This window comes from Bactrocera neohumeralis, chromosome 5 (assembly GCF_024586455.1).
Source record: "Bactrocera neohumeralis isolate Rockhampton chromosome 5, APGP_CSIRO_Bneo_wtdbg2-racon-allhic-juicebox.fasta_v2, whole genome shotgun sequence".
NCBI classification, from domain to species: Eukaryota; Metazoa; Arthropoda; class Insecta; order Diptera; family Tephritidae; genus Bactrocera; species Bactrocera neohumeralis.
In genome coordinates this window covers 44,368,111-44,392,054 of record NC_065922.1, presented here as the reverse complement: position 1 = coordinate 44,392,054, position 23,944 = coordinate 44,368,111, and the positions used below count along the sequence as shown (strand labels likewise).

The 23,944-nt window shown below is 34.3% G+C and overlaps 1 protein-coding gene across 5 annotated transcripts in view; it reads right to left on the bottom strand.

Annotated features, from left to right (window-relative positions):
• LOC126758930 (uncharacterized) overlaps positions 1-23,944 on the bottom strand; it is a 121,589-nt gene that overhangs the window by 82,789 nt on the left and 14,856 nt on the right. For 3 of the 5 annotated variants that reach the window (XM_050473385.1, XM_050473384.1, XM_050473388.1), the window contains exon 2: positions 15,789-16,205. In XM_050473385.1, the coding sequence (XP_050329342.1) occupies positions 15,789-15,914 (126 nt within the window). In that variant the 5' untranslated portion in view covers positions 15,915-16,205. Of the gene's footprint in view, positions 1-8,040; positions 8,303-15,788; positions 16,250-23,944 lie in introns of those variants that run through there. The other 2 variants (XM_050473386.1, XM_050473382.1) reach the window with 2 other exon arrangements.

The following is a 23,944-nucleotide window of genomic DNA, read 5'->3' as shown; positions in this document are numbered from 1 at the left end:
TGCCAAATTGATTATTTTTGACGAGACGCCCCTAAACTTTTAGTTTTCCATCTAAAAAAAAATATCAGACCATAAAAAGCGCTTAATTTTCATAATAAACCTTGCCCCAAACACGATACATTTCCCATTGAAATTACATGGGATTTTGCCACTTTTTACGAATATTTTTTTTTTTCTTTGGAACTTTTTCGTTTGTAGGAATAAAAAAGTCATATTCTTGTATAGAATTGAATGCTCTACAAAAAAAGTCTTGACAATTTTTCGATATACTCACTCCTTTAAAAGTTATTTAAGGTCAAAGTTAACTTCTGGGTAATTTCTGGAATTTTCGAACTTTTACGGCATATTGAAATTTTTTTTTGTAAAATTCAATTGTTTATTCTAAAAAATATATTATGCCTATAGTTTTAGGATAAAAAATAAGAAAAATTTGCAAATCAAATCAAATTTAAACCATTTGAGTACATCAGATTTCCTTTATTAAACATTCCTTAGTTATTTTTGCATATTACCCAGAAGTTAATTTTAACCTTCAATAACTTTTAAAGGAGTGAGTATATCAAAAAATTGTCAAGACTTTTTTGTAGAGTATTCAATTCTGTACAAGAATATGACCTTTTTATTCCTACAAAGGAGAAAGCTCCAGAGAAAACAAAATATTCGTAAAAAGTGGCAAAATCCCATGTAATTTCAATGAGAAATGTATCGTGTTTGGGGCAAGGTTTATTATGAAAATTATGCGCTTTTTATGGTCTGATATTTGTTTTTAGATGTAAAACTAAAAGTTTAGGGGGCGTCTCGTCAAAAATAATCAATTTGGTAAATATCGGACACCCTAATGGATATAATAGTTATGATAATGTGATGATAGGTTTGGTGTAAGCTCTAGAGGAGAGCAGTCCTCTTAAACACTTTTGTAATTCCCTAGTAACCTATTAATTACAGTTAATTCTTTAATAAACTTCAAATGAACAATAATTTATTACTGTTAATTCCTTATACCTTATATACCATACAGATATCAACCCAATGCTTTCAAAATCAAAATCAAGATTACATATTGCTCTCGGTTCTTTAACAGTCACGCGCTAATTTTACACAAAAAAGTTATACAAGGAACCGATACACTAACCATCTTATCCAGATGCTACCTTAGAATACGGTCATGAGTAGACGACTAAACATAGATAATCATAAGGAGGTAACTTAGAGAACTACTTTCAGTACAAAGAAACTCGGATCTACGCTCTGCTTCACTTAAGGAAAGATCTTTGTAAGATTTTAGGAAGTATTTGTGCAAAGGCGGAAAATCAATTTCAAAATGCATGCATATCTTTAATTATCGCTCGGTAATTAGTAAAGCGAAAATTTTCTCAAGCCACAAAAAGGCTGATTGGGTCCAATATTTGTGTATGTAGATACATATGCATGTGCATAAATATATACAACGTTGCAGTGTGTTCGTATGTCTGTAGCGCATTTTTCAAACTCGTGTGCATGGGTGGACAAATAATGTGGGAACCTAAACTATTCATTTGTGATACGTCTAGGTGTATGTATGTATGCAGACATATACATATGTACGTGCCATTTGCCGTTTTGACGATTTTCGCGCGGGAAACAGCTAGCGCGAAATCAACAATTCACTTGCTGTGTGCATAAATTTAATGCAAGCAAAAAAACACAACAAAAATAAATTACCAAAAACGGAAAAATGCTTAGCATCAAATTTTGAAAATATAATGGAAATTGCGGTGAAAAAGTTTGCCAGCGTGAAAAAAAGTTATTATTTTTTTAATAAAAATTTAATAAATAGTTTTTAATAAAAATTATAAAAAAATATTCTTAAAAACAATAAAAAAATTAAATAAAACTTTTTATTATATAATTATATAAAATATTTTTTAAAACTAAAAAAAAAAATGAATTATTTTTTATAATGTTTTTAAAAATTTTTATTTTTTATTTAAAAATAAGAAATTTAATTAAACAAAAAATAAATAAAAGAAGGTTTAAAAAAATAATAATAATAAATAGTTAAAAAATAATAATAAAATATGAAAAAAAATTTATTTAATTATTTTTTATTGTTTTTAAAAATTATTTTTTTAAACTATTTATTACTTTTTTATTGAAAAACAAATTTTTTTATTTGATTATTATAATATTATTATTTTTAAATTATTTTTTTTATAAATAATTAAAAAAAATATATTTAAATTTGTAGTAATTTTCGTTGAAGAAATGTATGATTTTTCCCTCACCACAAATTGCGGTTCTAAAGTGCAACTAACTTAACTCGTTTGCTATTTTATAATAAGAACAACAATAGCGTTATTGAGTCAATACTGCGGATATGCATAGAAATTAATTTGTTTATTTCGCCGTCGTGCGCTCGGACGCCACCATTGTGTCAACTAATTGCTGCAATTGTTGCTTTGTTATTGCTGTTTTTGCCCCAAACTACATATTGTTAAAGTCGGCAATGTCAATGTCGCTGAAATTGCTGTCGATAGCTGATGATAATGACGATAATGCTGGCAGTTCGCAGTCGGTGCTTAAAAAGGTGTAATTTCACTTTTTATTTCACTGAAATTTTTTTATAAACAAATTCTCGCATTACTTTTAGTTAGTTAATTGTCGTTTTTATGTTTCGTTGTTTTATGTTTATTGTTATGCTGTTGCTTTATATTTAGTTATATACTTTTTTATTAGGTTAGCGTAGGTTACAATGCTTGTAGTTTTTAACTTAATAAATGTTTATTCTTCTTCAAACTTCTTTTGTTTTGCTCTGAAAAAGGGTGCAAAGTTTTGACTTAAATTTTTTTATGATTTAGTGCGTGTGAAATTGTTTTTGGTTCTCGATTTGTATATTTTTATGCTTATTAATATTTGAGCCTGATGTCTATTATTTAAATTTTTTTTCATTTATTAAAATATTTTTATATATTAATATGTTTGGAATTAGCATATTTCAGGAGGTTTTCTTTTCGATTTCACGCCATTTCTCATATATATTATTTTTACAAGGATTAAGAGTCGCAGAAATTTCAAAATAATTCGAATTCAATTTTAAACAAATATTTTTTTCATCGTTTACTGTCAGTTAGTGTGGCTGTAGCACCTAAACTTCAGAACAGATGAATGAACAAAATATTTTAATTATTTTCGGTTATGATTTAAAGGTGTAAGAATACGACACCTATTATGGAAGTACCAAACTCGTCTATAAAAGAATTTATGTTAAAAAAAATATGTGATGAGATCGACAAATATAAAAAAATCCGTCATTACTAAGAGATATATTCGTCAAAACCCTCACCTGTTAAACACAAACGAATTAAAACAAGTAACATTTCGATCTGAGTCCTTATGCTTTCCGCTTTTAAGGTCTATGAGAACACAATTTCTAATACTAATGATTTTAAAAGCCTTATATTATTACTGTTATACTACGTAGGCGATGTAAATTTGGAAGCTAAAAAGAAATTATGAGAAAGAAAAAATAATTTAGGTTCTTCTCTTAGTCAAAGAAATCGACTGCTGATGCACATCGGGTACACCAAAAAATTTAACGGAGCTGTTTCAAGTAAAACAACGGGCAGTGATTGGTTTCGTCGCATCAAAGAAGTCGTTTTCGAAGTTAACGAACGTCCGCGTGAAGGACGGCCAAAAACCTTCGAAGACGGTGAATTGGAGACGTTGCTTGATGAGGATCCATGTCAAATGCAAGAAGAGCTTACTTCAGCATTGGCAGTCACCCGCCAAGCCATTTCAGAGCGACTACAAACGCTGGTAATGGTTCAGAAACGGAGTTTGGGTTCATAATGATTTTAATACCAGGTGAGGCACAAAAAAGTGATTTGTGATAACGCTTGGCCTCTCGTTGCCATTCCCGTTAAATCCTAACTGAAAACGCTTTAATGGGAAGTCCTAGCTCACCCGCTATATTGCACTGTTCGATCATTATTTGTTCCATTCGATGGCACATGCTCTGGCTCTGAAACAGCACCACTCACAAGAAGACATCGAAAGCTTTAGCTTTATTCTCGGATAGCAACACGAGGTGAACAGTTTTAACGTAATGCTATTCGAGCTTTGCCAGAAAGTTGGGAAAAAGCTATGACTAGCGATGGGCAATACGTCGAATAATTCATTTGTAACCAGTTTCTTACATTAAAATTGCATTTTCACTAAAAAAAACAGCGAGAACTTAGTTGTGCTCAGATTAATTTTAAAAATTTTACCCAAATTTTCAGACCAAATACATATAATATATTTTTAAACCAAACAATAACTTTTATCAGAGAGGAACACTTCTTTCACTAAAAGCTAAACCAAATAATTTAATAAAAAAATTAACAACTTATGATTATTACACGCCTTAAAAACTCCTTATTGGTATGATAACCAAGCCAACTGCCATTTACTTTAGACCCAACAATCTCATAAGATAATAACAAAATAAATACCATTATAATAACTCAATTAATGCAAGGCTAATTGGATATTTATATATGCAGAATTATCGCGTGATTGGTCGATTTGATTTGTTATTAGAACTAACTTTTGAAATTGAAATTAGAATACCTGAACAGGAAAACAACCTTGCAGGTTATAGGGTATAAATTAAGAAAACTAGTGCCTTTAACGTCAAATACACTAAAATATGGTCTAATAAACGCTAATTGGTTAGGATTTATTGATAAAAATGTGGAAAACTTGTCATGCTTTATGCTAATATTCCATATCAATAACTTGAGCCGCTTAGTATTAGATCGCGCAATAACACGTTAAAATCTGATTTTAGAAAATTGTATAGAAAACCCCTGACTTCTAAGCAGTATTGTTGATTGAAGGGTGCATAACAAAGGCATGCAAACTTATATAATCAAAAGCTTTAACAGTGAATAAAACATATTTTTTAATCATGTTTTTTATTTTAGATCGGTGGTATGTGGTAAAAATTGAGATGACTTATAAAACTATTGAATCACTATTTTTATACCCTGAACAGGGTATGCTAAGTTTGTAACGAAGTTTGTAACACCCATGAGGAAGCGTCAGAGGCTCTATCAAGTATATATATGTATATATTTGGTAGTGTAGTAGTGTTGGAAAGGTGAGAATTTAGGCTTCATTTAACCAAAAAATTAAATTCGGGGAAGTTGAAGAAAAGTTACAGCTGTTCAAAAATGAGTGAAAATAATGAAGAAATTCGCTATATTTTGAAATTTTTGTTTAAAAAAGGCCACCAATGAAATTTGTGAAGTTTACGGAGACGATGCTATATCAGTTCGTGTAGCACAACAATGGTTCGCTCGCTTCCGTTCTGGAAATTTCGATGTGAAAGATGCACCTCGCTCTGGTCGACCTATCTTTGAAAAAGTCGATGAAGTTATGAAAAAGATTGACCAGGACTGTCACATAAGCAGCCATGACATCGCTATGCACCATAAAAAAAGGCTGGCTACAAAAAGAAGCTCGATGTTTTGGTATCACATGAATCGTCTGTGAAAAATTTAATGGACCGAATTAACATTCTCGATTCTTTGCTGAAACGAAATGAAATCGAATAATTTCTGAAAGGAATGGTAACAGGAGACGAAAAGTGGATCAAATACGACAATAATGTGGGAAAAAGATCATGGTCCAAGCATGTTGAAGCTCAACAAATGGTCGCAAAGCCAGGATTGACACCTCGAAAGGTTATGCTGATTGTTTGAGGGGATTAGAAAGGAATCATACACTATGAGCTGCTTCAGCCTGGTCGTACGATTGATTCTAGAATTTACTGTCAACAATTGATGAAATTGAAGCAAGCAATCGAAAAAACGTTCAGAACTGATCAACAGAAAGGACTTCGTCTTCCATCAGAGCAACGCTAGACCACACACATTTTTGATGACTCGGCAAAAACTTGGAGAGATTGGCTGGGAAGCTTTGATACATCCACCATATATGTAGCCCTGACCTTGCACCATCGACCTATCATTTGTTTCGGTCAATGCAGAACCCCCTTAATGGCGTAAAGTTGGCTTCAAAAGAAGCCTGTGAAAATTACTTGTCGCAGTTTTTCGCCGAGTAAGCAGAAAAGTTTTACACTTGGAATAATGTCTCTAGCGGAAAAATGGCAAAAAGTTGTCGACCAAAGTGGTACATATTTAGTTAATTAAAGTTCATTATATATATAAAAAATAAGTTGAAGCTTGATTAGAAATAAGAAAAGATTTTATTGACTACCCAATCCATATGTATATATAATTGATTAGGGCATGTGCGTCACATTCGCGGGTTTTCGAGATTTAGATCTGAAATTTTGCACACGTCTTTTCGATACCAAGAAGCTGCTGAACCGGCTATAACGGACACTTATAACACGTAGGATACAAACTGACAGCTTAAACAGAAGTCCTTGTACGTGAAACTCTTTTATTGAAGACAACATTATAATCTCTGAAGAAATTGTTCTGATCAGTCTATTCTGTATAGCTGCCAGAAAAACCAGACGATCAAAATCAGGTCTCTTTATGATAAACTTTTTTTATTGCACTAGGTAGCTTCACGAAATTTGGCATAAATTATTATGAAAGGTATCTCTACAATGTTCGAATACATTGTTCAGATCGGAAAACTATAGCATATAACTGCCATACAAACTGACCGAACTCTTATAATTGACAAGATATCTTAACGAAATTTGGCGTATATTATATTTCAAAGCATTATTACAAACTGTTAAAGTATTTTTCATATCGCACCACTGTAACATATAACTACCAGTCTCTTGGTAGTCTTAGAAAAAGCTCATATTCCTTTTTTTGTCCAATAATAAAAAACAAAATTTTAGAAAAAAAATAGAGATGAGAAATAAGGCTTCACAGCTACTTGTGTACTCATGCAAATTCATAACCTCAAATTGCTCAGAATTAGCTCATTAAATATAGATAGTCTGCCTCAGTGGCGTAGCTACAACTTCGGGCGGCCGGGGCCAAGGATGTTCTGGATTTATCTACCTACCTACAAGTTTCATGAGGTGGTTCGAACAAAAGTGAATTTTTACAAAATATCTTCGATATTAAGTATATACAATTTAGGAACTAGAAGCCACGCAAATTCTGAAGTTCCAAAATTCCACAATTTGCAGGAATTTTTGCCCGAATTGAAGTTTTTAAATACCATTTTTGAAAATTTGGAGAAATAAAAGTATTTGTTACATTCAAAGCATAGGGTAACTGTGAGAGTGACACGTCGCTAGACAAAGCTAGAAAAGTGCATCTTTAAGTTCTCTCACTATTTTAAAGAAAGATATAAGCCAAGAGATAAGTAAGACAAATTCAAAGACTGAAGAGTATTCGAGTAAAAATTAATATTTTTCATTGTTATTCAGATTATTATATTGTGAGTGTACAACTCTTTATCTTTTATAATAAATTTTGTAAAAAAATTTGTGGAAGTATTTTTCTGAATATTAAAAAACAGCGAAGATCGTTTTGCCGCCCCCCAAGACGTTGCGCCCGGGGCAACGGCCCCCTTGCCCTCTCTCCCCTAGCTACGCCACTGGTCTGTCTTACTTGTCACTTTAATTATAATTATCAATTATTTATTATTATAATTATTTTTCAATTAATTAAAATTATTATTTATTCATTATTTTAGTCAAAAAAATTCCTTGGTTCCCAGTCTAACAACACGCACAATTAGCAAAAAAATTCCATCAAAACTACAACAAACTACAACACTGTACTGTCAATTGAACGGCAAATACAAAAAACTTGCAACTACTTGCAGACAAACGCACACATTTGCACTGACACCAAGAACAGGAAACTTTTTGCTCACTTTTCACAAACTTTATGCTCACACAACTAAACGAGAATGAAACCGAAACCGAAAACTAAAGTGTTATCTAGCAGTTTGGCAACGTCAAATCAAATAGACAAAGTCAAATATTTGTCCCGTTGTATGTGCTCAAGTGTGTGTACGCGTTGACAACTTGAACGCGCGTCGTTGTGTGACCAACTGATTCACAATTCTTACATTTTACGCCATACACCACCCCAAAGCGATTATCCGCCCGCCAGCAACAACAAAAAAAGAACACCGTTCACACGAGTGGCTTCCGCTGTCCGTCGTTTTATGACGATTTTCTCTAGCCGTATGCGAATGAATGTGGCATATTGCAGGCAAGCGATTCGGGTGGCGATGATGCGCGCGTCCGCGGCTATTTCGAAGCGCGTCGTAATGGAAAATGATTTGTGAAAAGCGTACACAAGTGCGATTTGGTTGCGACTTTGCGCGTTTTGCGCGCGCGTACCTCAACAATCTGCTACGATTTGTGCACCACAACAAGCTGAGCACGGCAGCAACACCCCAAAGTGTCTAGCCGAGCGCATGGCGCAGTGCAGCGCGCCAGTGCAACATAGTCGGGCGGCGCTCAGCGGCCGTGCCAAACAAAAAACTTTAGCAACAAACTTCAATTTTGCCAACAAAGTGTACAATTAGCAACAACTCCCAAGTGGCGCTAACGGTTTGTGGTGCTCGCGCGTTTTCACTCTCCCGCTCATGCGCTCTCAGCAAGCGCGTGCTTTGTGGAAAAAGCTTTGCATTTTCTTTGCCGTAAGCGTTCAACTACCTCCCACTAGCCCCTTCTTTGGCATTTTCTCAAAAGCTTCGCTCAGTTTTTTACTTGTATTTGTGTGTGTGTGCGTTCAACTATTCACCTGTTATCAATCCATGTGGCGTGGTGGAGCTTTCGCCGTTTTTGTTTTGCTTCGTCGTCTCTCACCAGTGTATGTAAATATGTGTTTATTTTGCTTTTAACTCTTTTTTAGCAATCATAGTAATTGTTTAGCGAGTTGTATATTATTTGCTGGTATTTATTATCATTAAGCTAAAAGCTTCTCAGCCTTGCTTCTTCAATGGGTGCGCGTTTTACACAACATTTTAGAATATTATTAGCGGAATAGCTGCCGGCACCATTTACGAACGCAAAAGCAATGAAATGGGTTTTGTTACATAACAGTGGGCTTGTATGAGTAATATACAACTCAATTAATTAAACATATTTTTTTTTGTAATTTTTTTGCGAGTACCAGTATGTTATGATGTAATCTTGGCGCATTTCTCTCGTCATTATGAATTTATTAAAAGTAGAATAAAAATTAATTAAAATAAAGAACGCAACTCTCGTAGCAAGAAATAAAGAATTTTATGAGAAGGTAGAAAAATTAATGAAATAAAAAAGTGACCAAAATCCAGATGTATATAGATTGAAATTGAAAACAATCAGAAAATGGTATATATGTATAATTTCTAGAGCTGTGGCTTAGTGGGTTATACATATTCTTACTTTTAAGAAAATCAATAACTATACTCTACAATAAGTTTGCCACATAGTCTGCAAGACCCAGTGGGAAGCGTCGTAGATCCTATAAAATATACCAATAAATGATAAGCGTGTCGAGGTGAGTTGATTTAGCATTCATGTCTATCTGTCCATCTGTCTGTAGGCATATAAGAGAAATAATCCCTCAGTTTTTGAGAAATCGCTCTGAAATTTTGTACACATCCATTTCTCCTCAACGAGCTAATCACTTGTCGACACCATCTTTATTGGACCATTTTAGCATTTGGCTATTATATTACAAACTGAGCGACCCAAATCAGCTTCGTGAACTTAATATTTAACAAATAAAGCAGAACTAAGTTCGGGTATAACCGAACGTTTATTACTCTTGCAACTTGCATGGAATAAAGCCAGAGGACGACATTCAGGTACTTAAGGGGGGGGATTTAGAATTTTCAAACAAAAATTTTCTTTTAGTCAATTGAAAAACTATTAAAAAATATAGACCCGAAGTTTCGTTGGTTTACTTCAAATATTTTCGAAGAAATAGGCCCCAGAACCACTGCACTTCATGCAGCGGCTGTATAGTACCAAATCTTTGAGACTCGCTGCCTCGAAATTAACTTTTTTTATCCGGTCGTCGAAATTTCGATTGAATTATTTAACCGATTTACTTAAACTAAAGCGTATTTTATAGACAACTTTATACTTAAGTGCGCGATAGAGCGCTTTTCCGAGAAAAATGACATTTTGACTATTTAATTTGTTTAACTAATTTGATGTCGAAACACACAGATGCAGTTTACATCGATAATTTTTTGAAATTCTTAAAACCACTTGACACTTGATAATAGCTCCTACTAAAAAAAAAATTACCTTTTTTCGTTTCAGATAAGAAGCCTAGCCACAAAGTTGACGGTCGTAAAAAATGTCAATCAGCGGGATCGTTGATATTTCCGCCATTTTTTTACATAAAACAATTTTTATTTTGTAGTTCAATAATACCTCTTAATATATATGCAAAAAAATCGGATGTGATCAGTTTGTATTCTCCCATAATAAAAACGGAAAAAATTTCCTTTTTGGACAGTACTAAAGGTACTACTTTAAGGCTTGTTTGTTATATGGGGTCTAGTGCGAGTTTATACCCAATTTTATACATTCTAAGCACAATATGCTCCGTTATAAGAAAACATGGTCTCTCAATTGTATTAAGATAATTAAATAATGGGTTGTCAAAAAAGTCTTGCGGTATTTTTATTGAATTTTTTTTTTTATTGAAATTGAAATGAATTTTTGATGACTCATGCCCAGCTCTTGACCGAAGCTACGGCTGCTTCTATGCCGGTCTCTTTCGACCAATTCAGCGATTTTATCGCAATTTTCGACGACAGGCCTTACGGAGCGTGGCGCATCTTCGACCACTTCTACAACAGAACGAAAACGTTGAAACCATCGTTGTGCGGTGGAAATGGAAACTGTATCGGGTCCATAAACTGCACAATTTTTATTGGCGGCTTGAGATGCATTTTTGCTTTATCGTAGTAGTACTGTAAAATATGCCGTATTTTCTCTTTATTTTGCTCCATATTTGCGACGCTATAACTCACGAACGACTTAAAAGAAACGACAATCAATCAAACACGTGTTAGCGTTGTTGAAATGAGCTTTCCAAAGAGGTATAGCATGACCCGATGCGACGAATAAAACTAGAACTACGCGCTTTCAGCGCCAACTAGCGAAAATACCGCAAGACTTTTTTGACAACCTATATATGTGAGTTATATTGGCCGATATATGCGCTATAAAATCACACTGAAGTTCGAAAATCTTTATACTAGGTATACAAGGTGCTTTAAAGTGTCAGTATGTTTGTGTTATCGTTGCAAAATTAGCCGAAATCATTACTGAAATTCATGTAAATGGAATTGAACATCTTCAAAACATGGATTTATCGCATTTTGATCGAACATTTGGGCTTACGAAAGGTGTGTGCACGGTTTGTTCCGCACAAATTGACTGACGACCAAAAATTGCTCAGAATCCAACATTCGAAGGACATCATTAAAGAGGTCAAAAAGGATAAAAACTTCCTTTACAATATTGTGACTGGTGACGAAACGTGTTGATATGGCATCGTGCGACTTCTCCCTTTTCGGAAAAATGCATTTGCCCATGAAAGGAAAGCGTTATGCAGACGTAGAAGCCATTCAAAAGGCTTGCACCGGCATACTCGCGGCCATACCGGCCAACGAGCTAAGACACTCGTTCGACATGCATTTGGACCGTGCAAAAAGCTGTATTGAAGCAGAAGCAGACTATTTTGAATAAAATAAAATGATTTTGCCGAAAAACCATTTGTTCTGTTGTTTTTTAAAGTCCTATTCACTTTGGAACGCACCTTGTGTAAGGGAAGTAACAGAAATAATTTTCTCTGAATTTTAGTTATATATCTTGAACATTAACCGATATTTTGGGTAAAAAGTCAGCAATAAGCACTGAATCCACATGTTTAGTGCCTAGGCGCTTGAACAGTTTTGGTTCAATTCAGCAAATTTTTAGTCATAAGATGGCACACATCAATAGCACTATTATTGCAAAGTTTTATCCTGACATAGTAATCCATTCGGGATTTGTATACTGGAAAGTGAAAGTTTCAAGTGGTATTTAAAATTTTCTTATAAGAGAAATAGCCGGGGCTATAGTTCGATATCGCCCATTTTGACACTGAAAAATGAGAATACCAGCGGAGATATGCGATTTCACCTAAAAGTGGGCGGTGCCACGCTCATGTTCCAATTTTGACCCCGGCTCATTTAAAGCTTTATCATACTATATCGGGGGTAAAATTTAATGTCTGTGTCTTATTTAGTTATTGATTTATTGCGATTTTAGTAGTTTTTAACTGTAACGTTATTTTATCCATTTTCTCACTGCCGGTAGGAGTTCTTGTAATATTTGAACTAGGTAAACTTGGCTGCTGTAGTTTTAGTAGTTTAGGAGATATATTCATATTCCATTTTTAGAGGGCGCGATCACGCCCACTTTTTGAACATTTTTTCTCAAAGACGCTTCTCAGCTTGAAACCTCAAAAAACAAAAAAAAAAAAAACGAAATAATCGGCCAGCTTCAAGGTCTTATTTTCCAGCGAACCACAAACAATATTTTGAAAATCGCTATAATTGGTTTATTGCTCTGATGCCAACTATACTGAACAATAAAATTGTATATCGTTAAAATCTTTTTGTCTAAAATGAACTTTTCGGCCTGTTTGTTACTTATGTATCTATGTAATCAAACTATATCGTGAAAAAAAAAACTAAAATAATTTTTTGAAAAATTTTTCATAATTTTTAAAGCTACCATATTTACGAAATATTGAAATAAAAACGCCCATCCGTAGGAAATCTATTCCTGCGAGAGTAAAAGTTGCGGTTCAACATGTTGTAGACATTATTACATATCACATTACTTAGTTTTAAAGTTGTTGAGAAATAGAATTGGTCAAGATCACTTCAAACCGATTTTCCGAAAACTACACGCAGGAAAAAAATAAAAATATTTTTGATGTCGTACGGTAATTTTTTAACAAGTTGCACTGGTTACTTCACCAAAAATTGCTGTAAATTTGTTGATTTGTGTTAGTAAAATATATTAATTTCCTTTCAAAGAAGAATTTACAACTGGAAAATTTAAAATAGCCCACTGTTGCTATAATATTTGCCACAAAAAAACTTCAAAATGTTAGCAAATAAGAATAAATAAGTGTTAAGTAAACATTTTTACGAATTTGTGTCTTCTTCAAGCAAAAATTATATAATAAATAAAGTGTGGCAAAAACTACTAAATAAATATGATAATGGAATGTTTTTTGCGAAATAACAGTTGAAAGCTGAGACACAGAAACTTGACTAAACACCCTTTAGAGGTACCAACCATTTTCGAATTCCAAAAGCTGTGCGTTGAATTAAAAAATATGCCTCCAATTCGGTACAAAAAGTTTTTGTTTGAAAAATTTCCTTAAATAATTCCATCAAATTAAAAAAAAATTACTGTGACTAAAATTTAGAAAAATTGGAAAAATTTTGTATATTTAAAATATATTATTATTTTAGGCGCCACTGTAGCCAAACACCTACAACTTCGATGAACAATAACCAGCGCTTAATAAAAATAAATAATTTTTGTTGTTTTTTATGACAATGTTAAGCTATTGTTACAGTCAAGTTGTTTTTGCAATCGTGTCCATAAAAGTTATTTTTCACATCATCGCATAGCTAGTTCCAACATTTTCAGCATAAAATTTCGCGGATGATTTGATTTCCAAAGCACGCTCGTTAACTGTTTATGCCACCGCCTCATTTTTCGCCGCGCATGTTAGAATTGTTGTTGCTAGAATTCTTTGGTAGCACTTCTTACCGAACATGGCAGCAGCACTTGCTGTTAGTTATTGTTGTTGTGCTCATGAGCGTACGAGTACGTAATAAGTTATAGAATAAATTTATTAATTTGTATTGATTTGTTTTTCTGCTTTATCCGGTTTGTAGAGTTATTCTATACCTATGTATGTATGTATGTAAGTACATATGTTTGTTCAATATTATGTATATTTTATATATGTAAAGACACTTTGTATGCACTTAGCGTGTGTTATTACTTTTCAAGTTCACTTCGCGTCGCTCCAAACTGAGCTAAGCTCTCAGCTTAGCCGAGCAAGATCGTACTGAGCTGGGTGAACTAAGCGATGGGCGTTTTTCACATTTGCATAACTACGTCTATGTGCTATGTAGTATGTACATATGTAAGTATGAAGGCTGCAAATTAGTTCAGAGAGACGCACGAGCGCTGAATTGCAACAATGCGCTACAACAATTAGCGCAAAATACACGTTGCTTGCCGATATTGACCAACCGTTAGCGACAGGTGATCTCACAATAATTAAAAAAGCTGTCGGTCAGTATTAATTCTCGTAGATATTTTGATAAAAAAAATTGTATACAATTTTGTGGCAGATGATAGCATTTTTAATCGAGTTTTAGAAAATGCATATTTTGGAATTTATTAAAACAAAATTGCAAAAAAAAAATTTAAAATAAAAAAAATTAAAAAATCAAAATTTAAAATAAAAAAATATTGGCCAAAAAAAGTCAAAACAAATTTCAAAATCTATATCACTTTGAAAAATTTTTTGAATAGCGGATTAGAAAAAACAATATTTTCGAATTTATTAACATAATAAAATACATATAAAAAATTAAGATTAAAAATATATATTTTATGAAAAAATTACAAACCAATATATAAAAACATTTTTAATACAAATTTTAAAGTTTTCAGCATTTTGAAATTTTTTTTAAGAGGATTAGAGAAATTAATATTTTTTTAACAAAATTTGTTGTAAAAAAATATAAGCAACTATAAAAAGAAATATTTTATATAAAAATAAATTTAAATATTTACTTTTAACTCTTTAAAAAAAAATTGTCGGTAAATACAAATAACATTATTTATTAAAAAAAATAATTGTAAATAAATATAAAACGAATAAATTAAATATATACATATATAATTATTATAGTTTTTATCATTTAGAAATTTGTTTTGAAAAGTGGTTTAGAAAATTTATAATTTTTTGAAATTCAGTAAAATAATTTAAAAATAAATATAATATTGACAACTAAATAATTTATATAAAATTAAAATAGAAAATAATTGCAAATTAAATTAAAAAATGTGAAATATTAAAAAAAAATTCGTTTATAACTCTTTAAAAAAAAATTGTCAGTAAACATAAACAATATTTTTGATATAAAAAAATTAAAACAAATAAATTAAAAAAATAAAATTTATAGATTTTATCATTTTGAAAATTGTTTTGATTATAGCTAAACTAATATTGTTTGAAAATCATTAAAATTTTTTTGTAAAAAATATATAATAAAAAAAACTAAATAATTTATATAAAACTAAAAAAGAAAATAATTGCAAATTAAAAAAATTAAAAACAAATAAATTTAAAGATATAAATATATGTATGTATGTATACATATATGTATATACATACATACATATATGTATGTACATAAAACAAATATTTTTAATTTTTACTTTTTATTTCTTAAAAAAATCATTTCTTTTATTTCATTTCCAGGTTTAGAGAATTAATTAATATTTTTTCGAATTCAGTAAAATTGTTTGTAAAAAAGTATGAACTACCAAATAAACTAAATAATTTTTATTAAACTAAAAAAATGTAAACTGAAAAAATATAAAACAAACAAGTTTAAAAAAATATTTTTACAAATATATATTTTTCACTTTTTATTGCTTAAAAAAGCATTTCTTTCAAGAAATACTTATAAATGACAACAATCAACAATACTTGTTAGTAATATGGTACATCAAAATTGTATACAAAATTTAAAAAATGCCTACTCACCACTTCTTTATCAGCGTCGCTATCCCTTCTCGGCTTCTTCAGCAATTGCTTGGTTGCTACATCTTCGTCTCCAAACTTTGTTGTTTTCAAAATGTTGTTGATTTTCGATTTATCGTTGCTGTTCATTGTGTTTCACTCACGACACAACACGAAATAATTTTGTTGTACTAATAATTTTCCTTGGCCGTATTTTTAATTCACTTTTATACACGATCATTTGTGTTACTGCATATTTTTAGGCGCACGATCTTTAGCACTTCATTACACGACGTATGATTCACACACATACACAAATGATCTTACAAGCTTATCGATTTGGCGGTAAACTTTTATGTTTTCACTGGCTTACAATGCACTTGCTTCTTTGTTGTTTTATTTCATACTGCTGGTTTATGAATGTTGTTGTTTTTGATGACGCTAAAGAGAATAAGTTTCCAAGAAGTTATTAAACAATAGTTGAACTGGAAATAAACGGAAATACTTGCCGTTTGCTATGATGTATTTACATATGAGTAATCTAATACACAACAATAAAAAATAAAACATACATGGTGATTCAAGACTTAATAACATTTAAATTAGTAGGTGGAATGGAAATTTAGTTCAGTTTAGCCATCAATATGTTTTCTTTTAGCTTTTGCTAAGTCAACTTGTCAACAGCAAACCCACAATTCAAGAACTTTTTACTTAACAAATTTCATTACATTATCTTGAAGCACCAGTACGAGTAAAGCGAAAATTCCCACACCAATTAAGAAACGAAGAAGAGCAATCTGATTTCCGAGAAAGCTTGTTATAAATTTTCATATTTCCTTATCCGTTTCAACTTTTCTCCCCCCTGAGTGGAGCAAAATTATTTAAAGAGTCCCTTTGATTTACATAAGCAAACATATGTTTATAATAATGTCCGCAAAAAAATATGATGTAAAATAGCACGAAATTCTGTATCGTAAGTTCTGATCAACTCAATATATCAATAAATAAAAAAAATATTTTTTTGTCCGGTGTAAACTCCTAAACTACTGAATCGGTTTAGTAAATTTTAGCACACTGTTAGTAGCCAATACAAATTTGGACAGGCGTTTAATTTCCATTCCCGCCAGCTCAATGTCCGAAGGAATGCGCACCCAAGTGTCTTGAACTCCCAAACGAGGGACAGTCAAAAAGAAAGTGTTGAGTTGTTTCCACCTTATCTTCTTTCATATAGCTTCTGCAGATGGCATCTGGTAAGATTCCGGGCCTTACTTAGTGGAATCCCCACAACTAGGGCGAAACTAGCCTTACTGAGGTCAAAGAGATCACTAGATCTGTTGCCATCGAGCTTAGGCCAAAAGGATTTTGAGACAGCCTCCACGAATCCCGGCTACTTGTATTTAGTAGTAGAACACAAGAAGATTAGAGAGCACCGATACCCTCCCATTCTGCCGATAGCGGTTCCAGGGTGCCTTTCCTTGCTAGCTTATTAGCTTTACAGTTTCTTGCGATTCCGCTGTAGCCCGGTACCCATACCAGTCTTATCACAAAGACATTCGATGCTATTGATAGCGAGGTTAGGCACTCTTCGACCAGCCCTGAACACACTGTTATTGAGTTCAAGGCTAGTATCGGCGCTCTGCTATCTGGGTGGATGGTCACTTCTCTGAAGGAGGCTGCTCTCCGGAGCAGTAAGTCTACTGCTACCTTAATGGGTGCAACCTCGGCCTGGAAAACATTGCAATAGTCAGGAAGTCTGCAACTGGAGTTGATAGATAGCTCCCGATAGTAGACCCCTCCATCAACCTTCCCCCCAAGCTTTGACCCATCCGTGAAGAAGCTCATTGCCCCTCTCCTCCAACGGATTCTTCCCACCCACAACTCCCTCACCGGTATGTTGGTAGAAAAGGAGTCGTCAGAGTTCGGTTTGGCGACTCCATGATCCAAGTGGTATGAAGTCAAAGTGAGTGAGGATTTCCGAGTGTTCAGACTCGTGTTCTTTCAGGAACCGAGACTCTCCGAGTCTGATGGCAACTTTTGCAGCTGTACAATCTTCGACTATGTCCATAGGTAATACGTACAGGATGGCGTTAAATGCCAGGGTTGGAGTGAATCTCATGCTGATGAGCGCCACCCGTTTAACTGTACTGAATAGTTTATTTAAAGTATATCATAGCCCGAATAACGCGTGAGAGAATCTACTAGTAAAATTATATATTTTGAACTGAAGCTTCAGACTGTTCTTTAAGCCAAAACAAAATTTTAAGATTATCATCTAATTGAAAATTTTACTCGAAGAAAGCTTAAAGATCAAATTTTTTAAAATATTGCAATTTGTTCCATAACCGTATTCACCGGTATGTTTAATTTATAAGATTGATTAATATAATCAATTTAAATACCGAATACTTTAAACTTTTTCATAAGGTGGCCACCAATGCTTTTAATGTTATAAACAGTTTTTGCATCGGATTTTTCTTATCACATGAACCAATCATAGTTTTTGGTAAATAGCTATTTTTAAGATGAAAAACCTCTCAATTGTTCGTAGTCGATTTACAGTGTTGAGGTGATTTTAACAGCTGTTAAAATGTGGTCCGAAAATATCAAATTTTAGAGTAAATAATGTAGTTTCTTGTGCAAATTGTTTAGCCCCTCAAAGATGATTTTGCAGTTTCATAAAATTCCATCTTTTATCACTGTAGCAAACATTCTCTGGATATTTTTACAATACTACTAAATACCTACCTACATAATCGCGTACAATTGTTGATGAGTATGCAAATTTCTGCAGACTAATTGAGTGTCTAAAACACGTTTTGTACAATGACTTAATAATGTACCGTTATATGTTTTCATACAAATACACAAACGCGTAGCGCCAATCGTGCCACAAACGACCTAAGCAGTTATGTGGGTATGTAGGTGAGTATTCGCTACAAATTACCTTCAACTAAATTTATTTTGCCAATTCATTGATGCGCACAAATTGACGTAACTGTGTGTGTTTTGCACGCTGTCAAGCAACAACAACAAGCACTAAAACAAAACAACAACTTTAAAGTTTCAGTTTTAAAAATCAACAATGCGGAATGCCATAAGACACTCCCACCTGCCAACTTAAAAAGTACACGCAGAGCCATCAACTAAATACGCATGCGCGGATGCGCGAAAATGAAGCACAAACAATCATATAGTTAGGTATGTCAGTACTTGTACTTATCAGCATTTGTGCGTACGCGTGTTATGCGTGGAAAAGAGTTTTTAGTAGTCAGTCGGTTGTTAGTGGCGTCGCGACATCAGCATTGACCCATTAATCTCAAGCATTTGTAGAAACATATATTTGCCTATGTGTGCGTGTGTATCTGGCTATGTTTGCATTGCGTGCGCACACGCATTTGGTCAAGACGACAAAAAACAATAGCCATAAAAATGCAAACAACATGCGCGGCGTACAACATAAGTGGCTTTTGAAAGCGCACAAAGCGTTTGTAAAACACATAAAGATTTTCTAAGCCGCGAGTGGCCATCGATTGATTTTGTTAAAAATAAAAATTGAAAGAAAAAAATGTAAACTTCGGCTGTACACACTTCACAGGTATGATTTCTTTTATCGTAAAGGGTATAAAATGATCTTTACCTTGACGTAAACGGCTATCTCTCCGACCTTTATCGTTTCCTCGCTGCACGGAAACTAACACTCTCCCCACTAAATCCACAGCGACCATATTTACAAACTGGACGAAGGAGTACAGACTTAACCTTAATATTGCCGTCGATGGCGTTAAGATTCCGACTGTCAATAACGCTAAGATTTCAGGTGCGATTTTCGACAGCCTGTGCTCCTTCAATCCTCACAAGATCGCGATTATTGCCAAAGTACAGAGCCGCAACAAAATCCTCAAGTCATTAGTCAGCAGCACATGCAGAAAGGACAAAGAAACGTTGTTGGCAACTTACAAGGCAATCGGCCGGCCTTAGCTACTCTATATCAACATGGTAGCCTGAATGCAATGAAACGCAGACGAGGAAGCTCCAAACCAGTCAAAAGACTGCACTCCGAACTACGACAGGATGCCTATTGAAATCTCCCATCGAACACCTGCACAGTGAGGGCCGTATGCTTCCAGTTAAGGAGCATAATCAACTCCTTTCCAAGAAGTTTCTGTTGGGATGCTTTCGCAGAAATCTTCTCTGCAATCACCTGCTTGGAGCGGAACCGTCTTCTAGGAGCATCACAAGATCCTTACTCAACTACGTCGACGACATAAAACAACAAGCCGACCAATCTTCGGACGCAAGACCGCCATTCACACTGAAGCCTTTCCGACTCTTTCGCACTGAAAGTACTTGAAGTAAAATCACCACCCATTGCAGACTAAGAGCTCGAGTTGCCGCGAGAAACGAGAGTGACCTTTGCGTAGCTTCATTCTGGATAATGTAGCAGGTTAAACTTCTACTTATCCAGAATAGACCCTGATATATCAAACATATGTCCAGCGTGTAATGAGTCCCCGAATGAAACTAGCCACCTCTTTGCATGCCCTGCTAACCCTACACATCTGACACGCTTCTCCCATTGCTCCAACCCCGTCAAACAACAACAACAACAGCTTTATCTTGATTTTGATTTCACAGCTTATATGACACTATATGCAAGAGAGGTCCAAACTGAACAATTTGTTCGGAAAGTGTAGCGCTATCACGGACAACAATCCATGTCAAATTTCGTGAAGATATCTTATAAAAAAATCTTGAGCTATATATGTATATACATTTTATAGGGTTTCCCGCGTTTCCTTCTGAGCATTACACACTTCGTGGCAAACTTAAGACACCCTGTTGAGGGTATAAAAAATAAAATAAATTAAAATACCGAAAATTAACAACAAAAAAAATCGCGTTAAAGAATCGAAAATTTAATTTGATCGCAAACAAAACCCAAAATTGAAGACAAAAAAGAAACAACAACAACAGCAAAACAATCACTGAAAATGTCAACAAGCACGCAACAAAAAAGGCGTCGTCACTTGTCGCCAAAGCTTTGCTTTATTCAGCGTAGTGGTTTGACTTGTCGCTGTACTTGAGTGTGTGCGACTGAGTTTGTTTTATCTGATGTTTGATTTTCCCTTAAAGGCTAAGTCCAAATAACCAGCTTTGAACTCAATCAAAGCTTCAGATTCTTGAAATTGCTGCAGCGGCCCACACACGCCTGCTGGTAGCCACCAAACCTGACAGCACGTCGGCCTGACTGCCTTGCTCATTGCCTTAAGGGGTCGGCAATTTAGCTGTTTGCACTGTTCGGCTTGCGTTGAGTGGCGAAAAGTATTGTGGTTAGATTCGTAATTCTATCTATAATTGGATCAATGGCAGCGAAATTAAAAAAAAAAAAACGGGAAAGGTAAGTTTTGGGGAAACCCTAAATACTTGCAATATTTAAGAAATGTCATTTTAAATGCTAGTTAATACACTACTGAGATTATTTTCCCAAAATCACGTTTTAGGGAATAATGTGATCTTAATACGCTTCGTTTGTCTGATTTATTGTTTGGACAGAGAAACTGGTAACCTGTTATGTTGCGATAATGAAAAATTATTGGCCGCTGTCATTAAGAGCTGCCTTATACAATTTATTTTTACATAGTATAACCAACACAGCGATATATAAATTAGGGCGGTCCGATAAGTATTTATATGACGATTTAATCTACTTGCCACCAATTGAAATTGCTGTAAAAAGCTCAGCAGCGAGATCAGTTGCAAGATTGAGAACGCTTGGGGAATTTTCCACAAGAAACTTCGGATATATGTAGCTTGATAGGCAGAGGGTCTGTGGATAAAACAGATCACATATCCTAACGCTTTATCTGGTAGTTTTAAATAACGCTAAAAGAGTGTGGATAGAGCAGGTGGACGTGACCCACCAGTGGAACTTTCAACATCTTAACGAACGGGTCAAAAATTGCTGATGTACTGGACGCCGAGATTACAGCACGGAGCTAGATCTCAAGCGACCCTTTAAGCTGCCGAATACTGCAGTATCTTCCATGCCGAAAGCTTTGCGGTCAGGAAAACTGTTGCTGGGATAGCAAATAATGCAGGAAACGCCGAAAAAAATATATAAAAAAAAGCCAAGCTGCAGTTAAGCATTAACCTCTTATCGCATTGTGCCGCCTTAGAAGCAGGGAGAGCAAAGATATTGTTGATAAGGGACTACAGGGTTTGTTCGGAAAGTAATAGGGCTGATTTTCTTCCGTTGTGACTGTACTTCTGACCGTGCGCGCACCGACTGGATTCGGTGGAGGGCGTTCCTAGCTAAGGAACAAGCGCCTGGTCAGCTGTCTCTGAGCACCTGGAGAGTCAGGACAAACATTTCGCGCGACGTGTTTCTGTAAGTGGTGCAAGCCGAAAATGCAGCGTTCGTTAGAGCAGAGTTACGCGACTAAATTCGGTGTGAAACTCGGTAAATCTGCGACAGAGACGTTTGATATGATCTTACCCAGATATCGCTTTAGCAAGAAGTGGTGTGTCCTGGTGCCACCGGGCCTGTTTGGAGGACCGGGAAGAGGTCGTAGCCGATTGGAAGTTGCACTATGACGAGACGACAGAGGGGATCCAAGCAGCATGCACCTCGCCTCTCAAGGATATTCCGGAGAATGACTTCCGTGACGCCTTCAATGCTTGGAAATCGCGTTGGAAGCGCTTGCCCGACGCAGAAGTGGTCTATTTTGAAAGTTTTTAAAGAATTGTAACGACATATCGCTCATTTGCTGCAAGACCGGCATAAATCAAAAAACGTGATTTTTGAGTTAATGATGCAGAATTGTTCGTCATATCATACTTCATGTTGAGTGAAAAATTCATATGAATACCTCTTATATGCTCCGCTTGAGAAGAGAATATGATTCCTGTTTTCCGTGTAAGGTTGGAGTCAGTTGAAAACTTTTAACGCGTTTTCTGGCAAATCGATTTTTTTGACTTTTGCCGGTCTTGCAGCAAATGAGCCATATATGTATATTGTGTTCCAGGTCAAAAAGGCGTTCCGAGAAACGAAATAGCTGATTAGATAGCCAAAAGTGCCATCCGCTTGACTACCGAGCCAGTTCAGGAAATACGTAAGTCGCTAAAAACAATAACAAGGACTGACAGACGGATCAATGTGAGATGGAATGCCTCAGGGGCATACATCGCCAGATCATGTGCAAAAAAGCGGAAGAAAATCACCTAAACTTTGTGCGCACACGGTATCAAAAAGACTGCATGGCAGCTATTGACCTAGGTCACTACTTGTATTTAATGACATCGCATGTGAGCTGCATGACCATCATTAACGATGACACATGTAAAAAGTGCAAAGGAGACTTTGGAGGATCTCCTCTATTTATGTATATCCGGTCTTATTTATAACTCGGCTTAGATATCTAGAGGTTTCGCAGTTCAAGGGACTGGCTGAAATAACAGATTTAGATAACAAGTCTCTATTAAGCTTCGCAAAAAAACGCTGAGACCTTGCACTTCCTATTATTAATGGCATTACAAACGACCTGTAGGTTTATCTATGGCATGGCAGCCAGTCAGTGTAATCTAACCTAACATTCCTTTTAAACCACACTGAACATAAAAAAAAACAATTTTTATGGGAAGCCGTCATTTTGTCAAAAATCAAAATTTGGACCAGGCCTGCGATTTTTGCCCGTATTATTTTATAGGAACAAAAATTCTTTTTTGGTTTTTTGGATTTGAGATAATTTTAAGCAGAAAAACCTTTCTTACCGACAGACATATTTTTTCGGCATACGAGAAAGAATTTTTTAATAATAGTCAAAGTTGAAGATACATATATTAAGCAGCTTTGAGAACAGTAAACATTTATTTTAATAACTTTTGGTTAACTTAATTTTTAATAAAAAAAAAGCACACCCTAATATTACACAATTCAAGATATTGGTATTGATTTGTAAATAAAGAAGCTCATAGGAAATGGTAGCAAAAACTGAAGTACATAAATAACACTAAAAATTATAAATAATAATCAATAACGAGAAATACAAGAGAATACAGAAGAATAGATATTATGCCATGCATAAAAAACAAACTTAATGACATAAAGAATAATGGAGAGCTTTGGAGACCATTTATAGATTCACACAAAAATATTTTTTTTTCATAATTATTTTTGTATT